This window comes from Dreissena polymorpha, chromosome 8 (assembly GCF_020536995.1).
Source record: "Dreissena polymorpha isolate Duluth1 chromosome 8, UMN_Dpol_1.0, whole genome shotgun sequence".
Lineage (NCBI taxonomy): Eukaryota > Metazoa > Mollusca > Bivalvia > Myida > Dreissenidae > Dreissena > Dreissena polymorpha.
The window spans coordinates 65,914,182-65,936,170 of NC_068362.1; the positions used below are offsets into that span (position 1 = coordinate 65,914,182).

The 21,989-nt window shown below is 33.9% G+C and overlaps 1 protein-coding gene across 5 annotated transcripts in view; it reads right to left on the reverse strand.

Moving 5' to 3' along the window:
- The window catches only part of LOC127841808 (ATP-dependent RNA helicase DHX58-like), a 95,045-nt gene that overhangs the window by 57,125 nt on the left and 15,931 nt on the right, over positions 1-21,989 (reverse strand). For all 5 annotated transcript variants that reach the window (XR_008031341.1, XM_052370892.1, XM_052370893.1 and 2 more), the window contains 4 exons: positions 18,254-18,419; positions 12,760-12,894; positions 12,001-12,345; positions 10,211-10,333 (listed from right to left, as the gene is read on the reverse strand). Coding sequence is in view for 4 of the 5 variants with exons in the window: in XM_052370892.1 (XP_052226852.1) it covers positions 10,211-10,333; positions 12,001-12,345; positions 12,760-12,894; positions 18,254-18,398 (748 nt within the window). In the remaining variant the exon portion in view is untranslated. The remainder of the gene's footprint in view (positions 1-10,210; positions 10,334-12,000; positions 12,346-12,759; positions 12,895-18,253; positions 18,420-21,989) is intronic.

Below are 21,989 nucleotides of genomic sequence, written 5' to 3' on the forward strand. Positions count from 1 at the left end.
ATGAATTATTTCATTGTGTTTGTCTTCATATTGGTCTCAGTTTAGCGCCATTTGAGATTACTTCAACTCTAAACCGGTCTATGCATTTTTATTGACATGAACACTGACAGACAAATTATGTATTTTAAAAAAATGCCTAAAATTTATTTACCAAACGATAAATAACAAAAAAAGAACTTTTGATTTTAATTATCTTCTTGAAAACAAAACAGGTTTCAATACCACAATTGCATCGTGTATTGATTGGTTAATTAGCTCACAATGTGTGGTCTTGTTAGAACCACTTTATTATCCAACATTAGACTTACTTGCCAAATAAAAACGCCGGACCCAAATGCCACTAATGCATTTTCATTGTATTCGTTAAAATTATCGCAATAAATATTTCCAACATTTCGTTAAATGGGAGCCATATTAAATAAAACAAGAGCTTGTCACAGTAGTGCAAAATCCCCGCCGAAATGTGTTGCTTGTATGAAAACATTTGTTATAGAGAGTAGAATAATATTTGTAAAACATGGCACCTGGGTCATCTATTTATATTTCAAGGATCAATTAATTGTATAGTGTTGGAATTATGCTGTAGATAATTCATATATATGGACATGAAAGAAAGGGAGGTAATTAAAAAAGAAGACCATAAACAGTTACTGTTCTTGATCACTGTATTTTTCCTTAAACTCATCTATTCATTTTACAGTGAATACTTCAGTGTTCAAATTAAAATATTATTGTAAAATTAGATAAAGTGAGTTATTAACATTGAATAGCTAAAATATTTACTATGAAATTAAATTTAAGATAATTTAAATAATAAAGAAATAAAATATTTAAAAAATTAAAATTAAAAATAAATAAAGGGAGATATTAAAAAGCTATGACCAAAAGAGTTATGGTTCTTAGTCACTGCACTTCTCCTTCTTGCCATCTGTTTATATTTAAAGTTTCAAGTAAATCCCTTCAGTAGATTTAGAGTTATGCTCCGGACAAAAATTGACTTTGAAATTATATAAAAGGGGAGATAATTCAAAAACTAAGTTAGATAGAGTTATGAATCTAAGTCACTGCACTTTTCCTACGTGCCATCTGTTTATATTTTAAGTTTCCAGTAAATCCCTTCAGTAGATTTAGAGTTATGCTCCGGACAAAAATTTACTTTGAAATTATATAAAAGGGGAGATAATTCAAAAACTAAGGTAGATAGAGTTATGGTTCTTGGTCACTGCACTTTTTCTAGTTGCCATCTGTTTATATTTTAAGTTTCAAGTAAATCCCTTCAGTAGATTTAGAGTTATGCTCCGGACAAAAAATTTACTATGAAATTATATAAACGGGGAGATAATTCAAAAACTAAGGTAGATAGAGTTATGGTTCTTGATCACTGCACTTTTCCTACTTGCCATCTGTTTATATTTCAAGTGTCATGTAAATCCCTACAGTAGTTTTGGAGTTATGCTCCGGACAAAGTTTCGGACGGAAAGACGGACGAACAGACGGACAGGACCAATTACTATATCGGCGGGGATAATAAAGGATGACCAAGTTGAACATATGTTGATACTGGAATTGTGTACACACCGGTTAAACTGGCCTGTGTACTTACGCGAAATGAATTGTGGGTAGCATTTCTTTTACGAGTGAAAAGAGAAAGCGAAAGTGGGTCAGGTAATCGTGTCTGATAAATCGCTGTCTAAATAGAAAATCAAAATCACATTTAAACATGATAAAATAACATTCTTTAAACCACATTCTGTTTAAAACACACAAAAAAACGGGTTTCTCTCATTATAAGCATTTTCATTCCTACGCATAACTACTTTGGCGGAAGCATAATTCCCCAAACCAAGGGAATGTGATGCGCATTAGTATAGAGGTGACAATAACGAAGTGACGTCACCATCTATGTATAGAATGTTGATACTGGGTCCATTTTTGACAATCCAATTGAAGTTTCCTTCCTTACTACACAACATTATTTGTTTGCCAGTCAGGTTACCATCTCACAATGAAATGATGAGGCTCTCGCACAACGACATATAGAGAATAACAGGTTACTGTCTGATCTTTTCGTAATATACCAGGCAAGGCTTAGAATAATATATTATTATCTTATTCGCGCCGAGCTTGATATATTACACAAAGATCAGGCAGTTACCTGTTTTTTTCTGTTAATCATACCTCTACGTCCCCGATTTTAAAGAAATAATGAAAAAATCGCTAAAGAGCTGCAGTTTTAGCAGGAAAATATGACTTTTGTCTTTTGGCGTGTTTATTTTGACGTCATGGGCACGCGCGCTTTATATTTATAAAAAATGTTTTTGCCGTTTGTGTTGCATCTTGTGTTTTAAATATATTACATCTTGGTATCAAAGTGTTTGTTTTGTTGAATCTGATTCGATTTTACTAAAAATGATTACTTTACAGTGTATAGCGAGTAACGTGACCATCCTCCACACATGACTGATATAAGAACTACCTGTTGACTATGATAAGAACTACCTGTTGACTATGATAAGAACTACCTGTTGACTATGATATAAAAAATACATCAGCCAACTTTATATCAGGCAGATATCAATGCGGTATGATAAAAACAAAATTATAGAAAAGAGGTTGCTGTTGATTGTGATGATTTAGTTTGGAAATCGTTTGTAAAAAGAATTGTATAGAAAATTACAGAAGTCATCCTAACAAGTTGGCGAGCAGGCACAAAAAAGTACTAATCGGCTTGAAATGGGTTTTGTGGTGGCCTTCTATGATCTCATATGCCAAATTCTAGAGCTGATAGTGAAATATTTTTCTTACATTAAGAACATGACTTAATCATATAGTGGTAAATGAACCTATAAATTGACACTTTTGGAGACGTTTAAATTATTAAACACACGTTTTAATATGGTAAAGGTGAAAGGGACCGTCAACCAGATTGACGAGAAAAAATACGGTATTAAAATACCGTACTTTTTACGATTATTATATTATGTTGATTAAAATATCACGACTGGTATATTATTACATTACTTGAAAAAAGTTGTTAACTTTTCATATTTTCAGTATATTAGGTCATACAATTTTACTCGGTTTGTGTACCAGTTAACTATGAATAACGCAAGTAGATTGATCATCATCGTCACGTGGTAAACCCAGGAATTCAAATTGTGCATGCAAAGTTAATTGTATATATTTTATATATAAACTGATCAATCTACTTGCGTTATTAATAGTGTGTATATTGTTATGTCACATATTTTTGCGATGTACTTACGATTTCACATCGCGAAATGTTATTACCGAATATACTGAAAAAATGAAAACTTAACATTTTTCAAGTAAAGTAATATACCAGTCGTGATATTTTAATCAATATAATATACTAATTCTAAAAGTATGCGGATTAATGGCTATGCATTACCAACCACAGTTTAATTATTAGTTTGAAACTGTATTTAATGTTGGTATATCACTAACCGTAATAACGTCCTTAACACGAGCATCGATGATTCTAAATCCTATAGAATCGATTAATCTAAAACATACATTGACTACAACACATGTGTGTTGTACCACTGTACTCGTAAATACTTCAATACGCAAGAGCAGCTCTAACTCGAGCTTCGATAACCTAAATTTCTCTAGGTGTGCAGGATGAAATGAATGAAAAGTAGTTTACTTTCTCTGGGTTTGCTGGATAAAAAAATACTGTTTACTACATATCTCGCGATTTGGTTGATGAAAAGAAAGAATAGTTAATAACCATCCCCTGTGTTTGCTGAATGAAAGGTATAAAAAGGTTATTACCTTTATCTGGGTTTTCTGAATAAAAGGTTTACAAAGGTTATAACCTTTATCTGTTTTTGCTAAATGAAAAGAATAAACATGCTATTACCTTTATCTGTGTTTGCTGAATGACAGGAATACAAATTGTATTACCTTTATCTGTTTTTTGCTTAATGAAAGGAATAACATGCTATTAACTTTATCTGTATTTGCTGAATGAAAGGAATACAAAGGTTATAGCCTTTATCTGTGTTTGCTGAATGACAGGAATAAACAGGTTATTACCTTTATCTGTTTTTGCTGAATGAAAGGAATAAACATGTTATTACCTTTATCTGTGTTTGCTGAATGAAATTAATACTAATGATATTACCTTTCGCTGGGTTTTCTGAATGAAAGAACATTGTAGTTCATTGACTAAGTCTTAGATTGTTGAAAGGAAAACATTGTTTACTCCATTTTTGGGGTTTGCAGGATGAACAAATAAATTAATATAGCTTTTCATACTTATAAAACCAGGGGCCAATATTTGGCTTCTTCCCAATTCTGAAAAAAAACAACATTTTTTCCCAATGCGGGCTGAACAATTTACAAAAACCGATTGACATTTCTTTTTATATATTTGTTGCCAAAGCAAATAGAATTTTTGGCGTAGGAACAAAATGAAATGACGTGCATAATCCCCATATTGCCATGTATCCATGTTTCAAGTTTCATGAAAAAATATGAAGAACTTTTACAGTTATCGCAGGTTCCAGAAAAGTGTGACAGACTGACTGAATGACTGACTGACGGACACACAGAGCGCAAACCATAAGTCCCCTCCGGTTTCACCGGCAATAAACACAACTCTTGACATGTTTACATTTTGCGTAATTTTGTCTGGTATCGATTTTTTTCGCATATTTCACCACTACCGCTAAGCCGAATTATGTAGACATAATATTCTTAAGTCCGGTGTCGGTTTTTGCACGCGCGCAAGGGAGGTCATCGGTGTCATCGCTATATTTTCATTTTAAAATGTCACATAACGGTAAATATTACCGAAAAATAGTTAATAAAAGGAAGTTCCCAGGCCCTTAAGATAAAAAACTTTATTAGACTGCGGGTTAAAAAACACAAGCATGACGCCAGCAATAATTCTTCCGATCTTTCCGTCGTCGTCGATGAATCGTTTCGTTTTGAAACAGTTGCAAGTATTAATGTTTTAAGTCAGGTAGAGGGCGTTTGTAAGCAATCCAGTGATGAGGTTTCAGAGCTTGAATCAGTAAGGCACCTGAATCGGCACGGTCTGTATCTGTCACAAGTACAAATGAAGCTGTAAGTGAAGCTGTAAGTAATGTAGAGGGCGATAGTAAGCAATCCAGTTGCAGTGATGAGTTTTCAAAGCTCAACCCGATCAATTATGATAAGACGCCTATAAAACAGAAATTTCTATTGACAGCAGAAAGCAATGTGTTCTTCAATATGAAAACCGTTATCCATGGATGTATCATAGTTCACGTAAAAATGGTTATATCTGCTAATTTTGTGAGCTCTTTGGAGGAAACTTATCCACTGAAACAGCCTTTGTTTCCACTGGCGCTGTTCTAGGTACACATCCAACCAGAAGATTAGACAAACATGAAAACAGTACAAGGCATAAAATGAGTGTTGACAGGAATTCCTCGTATTCAACCAATGTTACCAATTTCAATGATATGTTATCAAATATAAAATCCAAGAAGGAAAGTAAAAGTCAACAAGAGAAAGAGCAGAACAAAAGTTACATTAAAAAGCTGTGAAAATCTGTCACAAATTACGAAGTTGCTGGGAAGTCTGGGAGATCCTGTTGTAAGCAGTATGTTGGTGGCTGATGTAAATTATCTGTCTCCTAGGGCTGCCACAGAGTTTGTAGAACTTGTAAGTGATTTCATCGCGAGGAAGACCATTGCTGAATTGAGAGATAGAAAGTTTACGATATTTTTTATGAAAGCACCGATAATGCGAACAGATTACACGTATCAATTATTGCCAGATGATTAGGCAAAAATGGTGCAATGATAAGTTTTTTGGGCTTGTTCACATCAATGGCACCAAAGCGTTGGACTTTGCGGAGGCTGTCCAGACCTTTTGTGTATCAAAAGAGTTGGACGTGAAGAACATTCGCTTCGTTGCTCTGGACGGCTGTAACACTATGAGCGGCAAGAGAACAGGTACATTACAGTGACCAAATTATTTCATGTAAAAATCAAGTACTTTTCAAAGCAGCTTTCATTTGGTTTTCACGATGACGCACAAGTACTGTATTAACATTTACAACATATTATAAACTAACAAAATTGGTTTAGAAATTCGCAATATTCATTTAAAAAAACTCCATTTAAAACTTCACAAACTGAAACATTTGCATTGTTTGACGCACTGTCATTTTATAGATTTTTTCACACTTTAAACAAATTGCAAAGTAGAATGTTTAAGTCTAGAAATTATTAATAACGTACAGTTCATTTCAACAGTTCTTCTTCACTTCAGGTCTTCAGAAGAGGGTGCGACATATGTCACCTCATAGCCTATATGTAAACTGCCGAAACCATCGCCTTGCGCTTTGCTTCACTCACCTACTCAAAACAAACACAACATTATCTGACGTGGAGGGTATTCTTGTTTCGATCTGGAAGCTTTTCCACTTTTCCGCAAAACGGCATGCAGTGTTTGACCAAATGCAAGAGCTCTATGACGAGAAACCATTGACCTTCATCAGAGCTGCAGCCACAAGGTATATTATAAGCCAGGCAGCAACTAACATGTTACTGTTTAATTATAATATACTTTTGAGTTATTCTACTCAACCGTTTTATCTATAAGTCCAAACACTTCTTAGTAACATTAATACAACTTATGTCAGGCTCTTACAGTGACGATCACTTAATTTCTGCTTTACCTAGAACACTCTGACATGATAACTTATGGAATGTTTTAATGTAACTACTGTTTTAAAATTTGAAATCATCGGTTTATTTTTTGTAGGTGGTTGTCACATTTGAAAGCCTGCACACGGTTCATTTCTCGTTATGAATCCTTACTCCATTGCTTGGATAGCATACTTGATGACACCAGAGAACCAGAGATTACCGGCATCCGGACAAAGGCATCAGACCGTCAGCTTGTACTCATGATCCTTTTGTTAACAGACGTACTCAAACCAGTCACCTCACATTGTATTTGCAAAGCGACCTTGGCTATTTTACCAACTTGACTGAACGTGTGAAGGCTTGTGTACATGCTCCCCATGGTCTGATACAGAACTACCAGGTTGGACAATTTGAGGATTTGGAATTCAGGTTCGTATTACTATTATTCTCAAACAGTATGTAAGTTGTTAACTTTTAAAAACAGGTCTATGCAGATTGCTAGTAGTAAATATATCTGTTTTATGTTTTGTCAGTAACAGTGTATTCTTAAAAAAAATGGGAACTATCAGAATTTGTGAATGTTTCTTGTTGCAAAATCATTATTTTCACCACATTTATAAAAACTAGAGTATTGAGCTTTGAAATCTCTTCAAAAAATTTGATTTAAGAGAAAGAAAACTTTTAGCTGAAAATATTTAATTAATATGAATATTTCTATATGCTTGATTTGAAGTTAAAACCGTTTTAACGAAAATAAATTTCAGAAAACGTGATGACTTGCTGGGTGTAATTCGAGACCGGACGGATTGGGCGCGCAGACTGAGGGACGATAACAACTCCACTGAACTAACTCCACATGGTATGTGAAGTGGGAGTCGTATAAAATAATCTATTAAATAATCTTAAACAAAAAACAATTTATGATAGGTACGTATAAATCATCCCTGCTCACTGAGCCTTGACTCGCTGTCAGTGCACTTTTAAATTAGAATATTCCTGTTTTGTGGGTTACTTATTACAAAGTACATATTATACCTTTGCATAGTTGTAGTTGGCATTATTTAATCAGGATGTTTTTGCTGAATGATCAATCATACAGACTTTATTTTAGGTTCCATTCAGGCTTCAGGGGTACCATTCATATATGAGCTTATTTCTGAAATCGAAGACGCATTCACTTTCTTATCTAATGTCTTGGCGGCTTTCGGTGTCCTGGATCCAGTTAACTTACCCGATAGTGCTGCTGACTTGTGTGATTATGGAAAGGTATGTTTTTTTATTCAAACATATTAACATGATTATAAAATTATTTGCAGATAACATGTTATGCAGTTTTTTATTTAAATTATCGCAAAATGTTACATTTAATGTTGTGATAATTTATTAGATCATTTAAATCGTATACCGTATGACTGATATTAATAATTATTTAGTATATGATTGAATTATATTAAATTGAAATTAAGGTAAAAGGTCTTGTTAAAATAATCATTCAAAAGATTTTGCTGTTTATAACTGTTCACATTGTTATAGGACCAGATAAAGACACTAGCCAGTCATAAAGGTCAACAACAGAAAGACACTTTTCAAGGGCATGTGTCAGCACCAGCCGATTTAAACCCAGTAGTTGACCAAGAGTTGCTTTCTTTTAGAACCCACATGTTTCTGGTGAAGTTATTAACTGAGAGTTATATATCAAATTTGAAAGTTCACTTAAAGTTGTTGTTCATTATAAGATCACCTGTCACACAGTGACTGTGACAAGGTGAGCTATTGTGATCGATCAATGTCCGTCATGCACCTGGCTTGAATTTGAAATTACTTCACACCACAAATGATCCTTGGTTTGCCCTCGTCCAAAATTGTTCATATTTTGATGCAACTATGCACAAGATGGTTGCAAGAGCTTTAAATAGAAAAAATCTTGTAAACACTCTTGTGGTCACATTTTTTTCTTTTTATAACAGATTTCACTTAAATGTTTCTTATGTGGCCTTACTCCAAAACTCCTCGAATTGTTCTGCTACGGACCGCTAAACAATAATATGACCAGAGCTCAAAATGACAAACCTTGGTGAGCAATTCAGGGCCATCATTATCATGACCCTATAAGTGGTGCAACATTGTTTTACATCGCGATGACATCTTTGTGTTTCTGTTCTATGTTTCATCTGTTATTTTTATTTGACGTTATTTCTACAGCTGTCCATTGGTTCATCAACTCTTCTTAATAATTTGTAAAATGTTCTTTCTATTTAGTCAGCCAGACAGTAATCATAGATTTAAATGATTTTGATTCTATTTACAGCGAGTAACAGTTATCTTTGTATCTAAAACTTTATTATGTAATGTTAACTTCAACATTTTCAATAATAATGCCTCAGTATAAATAAGAATTGTACAAAAGTATCGTTATCAATCATGTATTTTTCATTTTTTTTATTTCTACATTTTCAGCAATTGAGCAGTACCTGTAACAACTGTGTCTGATGTCTACAGGGAGTTGCAGACAGACACCGGTTTGACAGCATGTTTCCCACGTGTACATACAATGCTTGAACTGGCCATGCTCATTCAGCAGCTGTTGCGGAGCGTTCGTTTAGTGCCATGAACGATATATGTTCAGACCTCAGGACCTCCCTCTCAACAAAACATTTGGATGACTTGAGGAGGATCAGTTCATATAAACATGACTTCAGTGAAACAGACTGGGAGCTTCTAGTTGACAAGTTTAAAGTCCAAAGAAAGGGAAATGGCTTTGTTAAGAATTGTGTGACTGTGACAGTCTGTCATTACGTAAAAAGTGATAACTGTTCAAGAACTGTTGTTACCTGTTAAAAAGTTTATCTGTTTTAAAATAAAGCTGGCCAAATTTCGAATAGAATATTTTCAGGTCATTAATATATAAAAAAAAATAAAGTTTAAACAATTAGTGTGACTGTTTAAAATTGATTTAATGTTTAACCTGTGATGGAATACTTAAAAAGTTTTTTCCCAAAATGGCCATTTATCGCGCTCAAATGTTTTCCCAAAATGGCCATATATCGCGCTTAAATTTCCCCATTTGCAAGGCTAGGGCCTCTTCCCAATTTCCAGATGAAAAGCCCTGTTAATAGTTTATTACCTTTCAGATAATTTTCTGAATCACAGAAAATAATAATGTATTAAACTGCTTTGTGTTTAATGGATAGAAGAAAATAATAGTTTATTACATTCCTCTGTGTCTTTTGGATGAAAAGAATGAATATTTTATTATTTTCCTCAGTGTTTCTCGGAATAATAAAAAAGAGTATTAAATTTATCTTGTTTTGTTGATAAAAAAGTGTATTACCTGTTTAGGTTGTAATCCTCTAGTATGTATTAAATCATTAATAATGGATAACTTTTCTTAAGGTTTGCTGGATGGAAGGAATGAACAGTGGAGAATATTTCCTTTGGTTTCAGGGGTAAACAAAGAGTTTCTTATAACCGTTCACAGGGTTTCTCTGATGAAAGGAAACACCATTTTTTTAAATCTAAGTTTGTTGGAAAATGATTACCTTCCCCAGAGCTTGTTGAGTGAAAGGGATTAATTGTACGTAAAGATGACAAGTCCCCTCGGTATTGTGCAATAAATCCCTCCACTGACCAACCAGGGAGAAAAATGTCTTCTTTTTCAAGTGCTGAAATAGAGGTGTTACTAAGTGTAAACCGTGAAGTATTACAATTTGATAGTATTTCAGAAATTCTATGGTATAACTGATACACAATCTTTTCCATTTAATTGGTGGAACCAGTACTTGATGTTATTTTTAGAAATATAAGAAATACTCCAAACAAAAGGGCAATATATTGACTTTGAGACGAACGCCATATACGAGTTTTAATGTAAAATAAAACAGTTTATATTCGTACTGAACGTAAGAACAAAACCAGCAAGTATAATAGCAGATAACGTTAAATTGATAAGATATTATATTTTTAATCCAAGTAAACCATTGCCGATAAAGTGAAACTGAAAATGCACACAAAATAGTCATGTGTAGTTTAAGAAATCAAGTGCTGATTGCCTTTTTGCGGAAACGTAATAATTCATTGAAAAATGTTTGAATAATAACACAAGGAAAATAACTCCCTAAGATCCTCACTGGATCGGACTGACTTAGCAATTTACGCATGACCATCCTGTAGGAAAATTGCATGCAAAGTTTAAGTAATTTTGAATAAACCTCAATATACTCTATTGATATATGAATTTTCCCAACAATCAAGATTTTAACAATATTTATACTTGGCACAAGACTTTGAAATAAATGGCAGTCTCAATAAATACACGGTGCTCTGCACAGCTTTTCAAAGTTTTCAGTATATTAATTTTCATTAAAATCCCCTAAATACGTGTTATTGTATGACATAAAACTGTGTAAATGGGCTCTTCATATAAAATAGACGGAAGGAAATAACCTTAACAATAATGGAGAGAAAATTATAGCTTTTGCAATCTACACTTAACCACAATGTTCTCCGCATACTAGTATTTATTATGCTTGATCTTTATATCTTGAAATGCAATCAAATCGATGTAATTTGTTTTGCAAAAAATGGCTTTAATTCTTTAGGCATTCACTTACTCTTAAATCCCTTAATCAATATTCATCCAGTAAATATTTTCAAATATGTTTCGAATAAGAAAATTGCAGGTTGATTAAAAGATGTTCTGCACAAAAATAAGAATAAATACTTAAATAATACTAAGGAATGAGTTTTGGTCTGTGCACCAAATGCACCTACGCAAAAGGTTTTCTATCAATATAGGAAGTTTATTTCATTCACTCAAATACTTAAGAAGTTATGCTCCTCACAGGATCAACTAAAATGCCGTAACAATATCTCTTTACATACTGCAGAGAAGATTTTTGTCCTTTACCATATCAGTTTACTTTTTTTCCAAAAAGCCTGCTATCATTATATGAAGATTCATTAGAATACCTGCAGTATTTGCATGAATTCTCCACACAAAAAACCACACACACACAATTTGCAAATGCCAATAACTCCGAAAATACTGATAAAATATTTGTGGTAATTGTAATACGTGTATATGCAATTCCTCTCAATGTGTTCTGTCAAAACACCACTTGTTAAACACCCTCAATACTAAAGGAGTAATGATACGAACGAAAAAAAGTGCACTTAAGAGCAATCCGTAAATCCTGGAAAGAGACTTATGGTAACACTGCAGTTCAACTAAACGAATCCCCAAAGTATTAATAGGGCGATTTAAGTTAAATGTCGAAATGACCTTACTCAGCATTTTAGAATGATACAAAAAAGATGTGCTGCTTTGTACCTTCAGTGAGATGTGGGTCGATCTTGTTCGCAATATAAGAGTATTCTCCTGAATGCACGATCAAAAACAGCAGAAACTTTGGGAGCCAATACTCTTCTTTATTTGTCACAAGTAACATCAAATCCAGAGCGGCTTTAAATGAACTCGTTGAGTTGCATGTTGTTCTAATATCTTTGGCTTCTCTGTCACTTATAAGTTTACAAGCGACAAGAACTGGTAAGATCTCGATAAGCTCCACGTAGGCACCGATGAATTGAAGGTTCTTCTTCAATACTTCCTTTGAGTTGCTCTCAAACATAATTGGAAATTGTTCTGCCTTAAGGATTGTAAGCACTTTTGAGTTTTCTGAAACGAAGCAGATGATTCCCTAACAAATGATGGGGTTGAATACTTTAAAGATGGTAAATTTATAAATGTACCGTACATACTGGAAGTTTTCACTTTCAACTAGAGGTTGCATCTTCAAATTAACTATAAGTTTATTCAATGTTTATGGCTTCATGTTTATACATTCAGTAGTATATGTGAAGCTATTGCGCCAGAAACAGAACAATTATGTAAAGGTTATATAAAGAAATATTGGAATCCGATATTAAAAGCAAATGTCTGTTCGGAGACTTTATTCCGGTTTTGATAAATGTCTGTAATATTAAAACAGTTATCTTGTTAAGTATCTACACAATTTCTATGTTTATGTTCTGCTGATTAATCAAAATCACCACGAAACCAAAAAAGAAAACCATGAAACATTAAACATACCAGAATCCTCCACCTCAGCTACGAGGCGAGAAAATCTATCAGGCTGCTTGAGTTGCTGAATGTGCAACAGCATCTTTCTGGTAGCATCTGTAGATCCACCATTCTTATATACGTCTTTAAATTTCCGTATGTCATCTGAAACCACAAATACGCTGGGATTCAACTGACAGTTTTTTGTTGTTCGCTTGCGAACAACTAAGGTTAAGAGCACGTTTTGCAAGCCAGTTTTGATCATGACCCGAAACCTGATCACTGCCTGCAAACGCGCCGAGAAATAATTCGCGGCGTTGTTTCAGTTCTTGAACTAAACTCATTTAATAATTGAAACATAATATGAATATCGTGTTAATTGAAATAATTTTCAAAGGATCATTTAATGTATTAAAAGTCATAAAACAATTTTTTTAGCTATCCTTGTGGCGGAAGAGAAAGTTAATGAATGATTAAACTAGTCCACAACGTCGTACGTTTTCAAGTGGTATTTTACCGCAGCTCAGTTCACTCCAAATCTGAGGCTATAAATAGACGACTGATGAATAACCAAGTGATGTCGAGATTGCAATACACTATCATGCGTCTTTTGCGTAACCTCTTTAATAGCGCTTGCCTGATTTCTGGTAGTACAGCGGGAGGGGGATCTGATGGCTGGGAAATGTTCGGAGGTTCGCAATAGACTGATCCCGGATTTCGCTCGAGTTAAGAAAACTCCGGTCCATGATAATCATGATAATCAATTATAGCTTGATTTAACTATTAGCTGTGGATACGGTGTGTGTTTTTGAAAGGATTATAAACACACATACAACCGATTCCTTTTCTGTTCAACGGAAGAAAAACGAAACAAGAGATGTGTTCGTCAGAAACACAATGCCCCCAACTGCGTCGCTTTGAAATTAAAAAAATTGACCTTTGAATTTGAAGGATGACCTTGACCTTGAACTTCTAACACTCAAAATGTGCAGCTTCATAAGATACACATGCATGCCAAATAACAAGTTGCTATCTTCAATATTGCAAAAGTTATGGCCAACGTTTAAGTTTTTTATTCAGACGGACGGACAGACTGACATACTGACTGACTGACTGACGGACAGTTCAACTGCTATATGCCACCCTTCCGGGGGCATAAAAACTCAATACCATTTAACTAAGTGATCAATAGAACCATAATTTCATTATGCAAAAAAAAAAATTAAAAGCAAAATGTTTTATTTTAATATGCATAAAAATTATATTTCATTATGTTTCATAATGAAACGTCATACGCTGTTAATTGCGAAAAATCGTGACACTCGGAAATAAAGTATCCATATTCGCAACTCATAACACATATTTCATGCGTCGAATATGCGACAAACAAGCAACAACAACAACAATTTCATCCTTTTTATAAATTAAATTATTAAACAAAACGTTATTGTTCTTACTTTTCTTACTAATATTGGTGACGGGGTGGGGGTAGAGGAGTAACATGAGCATGAATAAAGATGAAATGGAAAGAAATTTTCGTTTCTAAATAATTTAATTGAAAACAAAAGTTAAACTACAGTGTGTTTGTTTTCACTTGTTAGTCGCGTATTCACCGCATGAAATGTGAGCTCTTATAGTCAAACCAAACATAAGTGTTAGAAGATACAAATTACACTACGGGAGTTCACATCATATGTGTCCTCACATTGCTTATTATGAATTTATTTCTCTACCATCGAAATATATCGTTTGTTAATATTTAACACGCAGTTTTCTTTTGAAAAATTCGAATCACACATTCATAGCCGCGTCATGCGAAAATGGGTCTTATGGCGTTTTGACCAACGTTGCTCAAGCAGCCTGTGCATGTGCGTTATCTGGTCAGAGCAGATGCTGTCCGCTATAAAATCACTCACGGTTTAATGGTCTTATTATGTATCTCCTGACCAGATTGAGAGATACGCAGGCTTCAGCTATGATGGGCGCATATGGCGTAAGACCCATTTTCGCATGACGCGGGTTTAAAAAAAATCTCATTTCGATTTATAAACGCATATTTTAGCACTATGCATTTCGATTTAAAATGGAATTCAAAAAAGCAAATACAGTAAACTTGCAGGTAAGGGTAGCATATTCAGGCGTTCAGGAACGATTTCCAGACGTGCTGACCGTGTACGGAAAACATTTGCGCTTAGATAATTAAACGATTTTCTCTAAACGTGTCAATATACTATATCGATATTTTTGTCTCATCTTGAAAGCAAAACTGTGTTTATCAATAGTCAATTATGTCTTCCCCTGACGATTTAGTGACCGAGAACAGACCCTAAAATTCTGCGAGATGGATTTAATGCGAAAGTGTAATTTGGCCACAATTTGTGTCGTTTGAACATGCAGAGAGTAGTCCGGAATTCCGTACGTTGAACAGTGTAACAATGTACATCCTTTACGCTGCGCACAGACACAATGTCAGATGCAGCCAAATTTCAGGGGATTTCTCTCGAATCAGCCTATAAAATAGTCAAATGTATTCATTCGTGACTGCTGTCATTATGTAGAGGTCGTTTAAGGTGAACAACTTGTTAAAACAGCTAAAAAGCGCACTCGTTATCTATGCCGATGTTAAGGTAACAGACTGGTTGACACCTTGTGAACTACTAGGGTAACAAGTAATGCATCAACAACAAAGTTAGTGTGATAGTTATTTGATATTCCAACAGTATTCATTTAATATGATGGTGATTGCAAATTTTATCTCAAATTGACTGGTTCCCATTTAACCATTTTCATCATACTTTTTATGCTTTCAGAACGTCAAAAAAGAGACATATTGTTATTTTGTATAAGTTATCTTTTTAACTTAAATATGAGGATAAACAGTGCACACACCTGTTCGTTAAGACAAACTCTGTATACATTTGAATGGGTTGTGTTCATTTTAAACTTGCAATTTAAAAAGCTTAAACATACTTGTGAAACACGAGTTGCGTCTAACATTATGGAATAACGAACATTTTCAGTGCCTTCAGCGCTTTGATTTAGTCTTGCTTGAAATACAGACATTTTATTTTATAAGCAAAATCAAAAATAGAATTTAATAAAATATAAAGTAAAAGTAAAATGCATTTCTGAATAGTGTAATTACGTGGATAATTTGTAATTATTGAACACCATAAAAAGGACAATTTCATATTATTAAAGAGCTATAACTAAGTGCCTGTCTTAGTATGAATGTCGCTCAGTTAAGTTTTTTTAAGGTTTCAATGCATTTATTTTTTAGATAAAGGAAGCCATAGAAACATTTCAGTGAACATGAGCTTATTTAAATATGTATATGTGTTGTGTTTTTAAAGGGGCCTTTTCACAGATTTGGGCATGTTTTGAAGTTTGTCTTTAAATTCTTTATATTAATAAATGTAAACATTGGATCTAAAATGCTCCAGTAAAACATCAAGAAAATAATAACAAAAAGAAAACAAGGGCACCGCCTTGCATGTGCAGACCGCTCATCTATTTTCTTTTTAAAGGTGAAGGGACTCTCAATTTCAATCACAAAGGAGGGAGGGGTGGAGTGAAGAGGGGTGTATAGTGTTGGGGTGTGGTCATTTATAACATTATCTTCCAAAAATGCGGAAAAAAAATGCAAAAAAAAATTTAAAAAATTTCGGGGGGGGGGGGAGGGTATTCTTGGGTGCGATGGTTGGACGGTATTTCAAAAATAAAATAATAAAAATAAATATTTGTGTTTTTTTTTTAAATGGGCGGGTGGGGTGGGGGAGGGTATAGTGTGAGGGTGTGGTGGCCATTTGTGAGATGATCTTAAAAAAAAATAGGGGGGGGATTCGGGGGGGAGGGGGGGGGAGGGCACGGGGGATGGTTTGGGTGGAGTCTATTGTGGTATGTCAGGTAAGAGTAGTTTTGTCAAAGTATCAATCAAATTTAATCATAAATAAAGAAGTTATGGCAATTTTAGCACAATTTAATAATTTGACCTTGAGAGTCAAGGTCATTCAAAGGTCAAGGTAAAATTCAACTTGCCAGGTACAGTAACCTCATGATAGCATGAAAGTTTTTTAAGTTTGAAAGCAATAGCCTTGATACTTTAGAAGTAAAGTGGATCGAAACACAAAATTTAACCATATATTCAAAGTTACTTAGTCAAAAAAGGGCCATAATTCCGTAAAAATGACAACCAGAGTTATGCAACTTGTCCTTTTACTGTACCCTTATGATAGTTTGCTAGTGTTCCAAGTATGAAAGCAATATCTATGATACTTTAGGGGTAAAGTGGACCAAAACACAAAACTTAACCCAATTTTCCATTTTCTAAGTATAAAAAGGGCACATAATTCTGTCAAAATGACAGTCAAAGTTACATAACTTTGCCTGCACATTCCCCTTATGATAGTATATAAGTGTTGCAAGTATGAAAGCAATAGCTTTGATACTGTAGGAATAAAGTGGACCTAAACACAAACCTTAACCAAATTTTCAATTTTCTAAGTATAGAAAGGGCACATAATTCTGTCAAAATGCCAGTCAGAGTTACATAACTTTGCCTGCACAGTCCCCTTATGATAGTTAGTAAGTGTTGCAAGTATGAAAGCAATAGCTTTGATACAAAAGGAATAAAATGGACCTAAACACAAAACTTAACCAAAATGTTCAATTTCCTAAGTATAAAAAGGGCACATAATTCTGTCAAAATGCACGCCAGTTATCAAACTGTGCCTGCCCAGTCCCCTTATGATAGTAAGTAAGTGTACCAAGTTTGAATGCAATAGCATTGATACTTTCTGAGAAAAGTGGACCTAAAGAAAAACCTTAACCGGACGCCGACGCCAGCGCCGACGCCGACGCCAAGGTGATGACAAATGCTCATTTTTTTTTTCAAAAAATAGATGAGCTAAAAAAGTAACCCTAAACAGGGCTTGAACCACTGACCCATGAAGTCCTGGAGTAAAAGTCTAACAATTTAGACCACTCGACCATCAATGCTTATACCATTAAGGATGTATTTTATACTTTATATAAGCAATCCTCGTAGTTTCACAAAATAGAACGACAACAGAAATCTCCTAATTATTCAATCGTTTCGCGTTGCAACGTTGTATAATTTTCATGTTTTAAATCGTCAAAAGATGCATGTAATGGCTATTTTAGAGCATGGCAAATGTTCAGTATTACTGTTTCCTCACAAATATCATAACTAAAACGAAAATTTGTGAACGTGAAAAGGCCCTTTCAATCTCAAAGAGATTTGATTTAGTCTTGTTATCCCCATGCAGTGGTTAAAATGGGCCTATAAGTAAAATATTTGGCATTACGCATATTACTAATAAAGTATTTTATCATAACAGATTGTTTATCCCACAGAAAGGTTAAGATACAAACAAAATATGATAATTACAACATCAGCATAAAGCACTATAATAATGTATATATCCAGTTAACCGCAAATCAAAATGGTGCGAGGAATACCAATTACAAAATATAATTTAAAAAAAAAACAACTACCACGAACCTGTTTTAAAGTATGGATAGGCTAATAAGTCTCTCCAGTCTAATGATTTCACAATATACTCGAAACATGCCTCCAGCATCCACTGGATGTGGCTTTCCTCATCGTAGTGTTCACTGCCTACTGGTGGTGGCCTTTTAGTAGCCATGGCTTATTCTGATTGGCTAATCTAAGAAACAAATAAATCACAAAAGTAATAAACTATTTAAAGGCTCTATAAAGGTGACAAATCCAATTATTATGCATATCAAATGGTCTTATTTTACCAGATTTCAGTTACTCTTGCATAAAAACTGCTAATAAAAAAGCTTAGGCACAAAGTTGTCACGAATTATGGAAGATAAACCCGTTTCATAATTGGAAGAACTGTTTACATTTTTGCAACTAACGTGATGTGTAGCCTCAGAGCGGTGACATATGCTAAAAATAGCCGAAAGAAAATTCAATTTAATTCTATTTTAAACAACTTTTAACCAGCAGAAAGTAACTTATTAGATCACTACAAACGTTTTAACCGTTTAGAAGAGACCTACTTTGTAGGTGATATCGGAAAACGTTAAAAATCATCGTTTTATTTTTGGTGACCTGAGTGACTTTCACTTTTTCTTTTCCGAGTAAACAGCGATGTAAATAAACTGATTGTTTGTAAACACAATTGACTTGGAGGACACTTTATTTTGAGCTCAAAACAAGTTGTTTTGCTCATTTTTCATTGTAATGTTCAATAGCATATATATGTTGTTTTTTAATAACCTTTATAAATAAAATATGAAAAAAAAATATTTAAAAATCGGTCAATAATTACGGATCTTCACCTTTATAGAGCCTTTAATATATCCTGATTAACAGTCTATGTTTATGCAAATAAACACACATTTCAGACCTGAGCATATACAAGAAACATATCATAAACATTTTCTATTGATGTAATACACCTAAAAGCTTTGATATAAAATATAAAACAATAACTGTATATACAAATAAACTGATTATTAAGCATAGGTGGGGAAAATAGCTATTGTACTCTGTCTCAGGAAAGATTTTCATAATGCCTCCACAAGTAAATAAGATATTAGGAACACGAATTTGCCATTTTCCCCATGTCCAATGTCTGTATAAACATGGTCCGTATTTTTCTATTAATTTTGGTGTTTTTTTTAAGCCTCAGCGATTTTTGGCCAATTGGAAAATTACCGCGACCGTTCCAATTGAGAAAATTAGCACGAACAAAATCCTGAATTTTGGCAAATTGGCATCGTGAAAAATTCAAACTTTTGGAATTGTGGGTAGTTTCAATTGGCTGGTTCATGATGTCACAAACTTATTTAAATATTTCTTCAAATGCATTTTTTTTTAAGTTCAGTGTTTAATAGACTCTCTGCTTCGGAGACATCTATTTTTTCATTAACCCATTTATGCCTAGCGTCTAGAAAAAAAGCATTGGCAAACAGCGTAGACCCAGACGAGACGCCGCATGATGCGGCGTCTCATCTGGGTCAACGCTGTTTGCTTAAAGGAATTGCTGTAAGAAATATTCTAAATAAAGAAATAAATATACTAGACATCCCTAATTTTGGAAATAAATGGATACATTTTAGAAGGATGGGAGAGTACACTAGGCATAAATGGGTTTAACTGAGATCCTGATTAATGCAATTGTAGGACCGCATTAGACACTGACTCAGTTTGGCTTTTATCAACAATTTAATTCTTCGTAAAGCCATAATTTGCAAACCACAGGCAACAACAAAGCTAATGTCCTTTTTTAAATTCAGATTTTTCATTATTTTCACCCATTTTGTTTACAGGAACATTTTCCTTTCATGCTAAAAAGAAAATTAAAATGCCGGCGAAATTAACAGAAAATAAATACAGGAAATGCCTCATTGATAGAATACGCTGTTGTATTAACCAGTAGAACTAATCGAGCTAGGTGCTCTTCGTTACAAACAACTGATCATTTTGAGTTGTTAACTCGTTGTTGAACCAATTGTCGCAATGTTCGTTTGTAATGGAAATTTTTGGAAATTGTGTTTCATTAAAAACTCGGGAAAGTTCCGATTAATGGTTTAAAAAGTTGGAGGAAAAATCTTTGAAGCCTTATAAGACTTATAACGTTTATGTTTCATTTGTTTTGTTGGATTTTTAAGCAGTGTTCAGCAATATTTCAGTCCTATCGCAAAGGTCAGTTTTACAAACTACAACTTTCCTTCGGATAGCTGGTTTACCGGTGAACACACTTATGCCAGAAACTAAGTACTAGTATTTTTTGAATCAGAGGTGAGGGGAGAAATGCTGTAGAAAGGATTTCTTTACCAATTCCAAACAAGATATGTGGATGGAATAGTCCGGGAATCCAACCCGCTTTTCTCTCAAGGATAGAACATGACCGTTGCCTGTACATTGCCAAGATGGGCAACTATCTTTAGTACTTAGTTGTTCGCCTACGAGCCAGAATAAGGAGTCAAAAACCCAAAAACACGTCATGATTATGTAATACTTACGTTAAAGTTACCATAATCCGAAAACAATATAAAATCCCTGACGTACCTGAGTTACTTGTTGCATAATACTTTTTCTTTAGGCTCAATATTCGTGCTTTAACGAAAGTGATAAACTAGGCGATAACAATTGTTAAATCTTTTCCAGAAAGCTAGTGGCCCGTAAGGACAACCAACTTTTGAAAATTTCCAGGACATTTATCTTCTCACCTCAAGCTGTAAGGTGAGCTTAATGAACTAAAACATTGTTGACAAAATTTTAAATATAAAAGGCAGTGGATTCAGATTCAATTTTGATTTAATAATAATATAGTTATCATTTGTAGTCACCATTTTTTCTATCCCCAGAACAGTAATACATTGAACATTTTACGGTTAAATATTTAAAATAAGGAAATCAACATTATTGCATCAGTTACACGATGACTTATATTGTAAATTATAAAGTGCCTGTTCATTTTATCATAATGTTAAAGACGAGTGTGGCTATTTATTTTATCACAATGTGAAAGACGGGTTTGCAAATGCGTTTGTTGTTGTCAATACAGAAGCATCCACATTTTATTATTCAAATTATTTACTTACGGACATTTCTATGTAAACATATTTACATTTATTATAAAACCAACCAAGTTTATCCTTCAACATGTTGATGTCTCTAGTGGCAAAATGTGTTCTTGTTTCAAACTCGTTCGACAAGCGTAATGCATTTTCATTATCAAAATCAGGCTAAATTTTATGTAAATGCAGTTAGAATACGCATGTCGGCTTTGATAGCAGGATAGATCGAACATATTTCTTCAAGGGGCCTTTTCACAGATTTTGGCATGTATTGAAGTTTGTCATTAAATGCTTTATATTGATAAATGTAAATGTTGGATATTAAACGCCCCGGTAAAAAAAAAACAAGAATAGAATTTTTTTTAAACGAAAAAAAGTACCCCTCAACTGGGCTCGAACCACTGACCCCTGGAGTCCTGCAGTAAAAGTCAAAAGCTCATACAACTCGACCATCCGTACTCATATTATGAGAGATGTATTTTTTACTTTATATAAGCAATCCTCGTAGTTGCATAAAATATAACGACAACAACAGAACTTTTCAAATTATTCAATCGTTTCGCTTTGCAACGCTTTATAATTTTCAGGTTTTTAAATCGTCAAAAGATGCATATAATGGATATTTTACACCAGGTAAATTTTCAGTATTACTGTTTCCTCACAAATAGCATAACTAA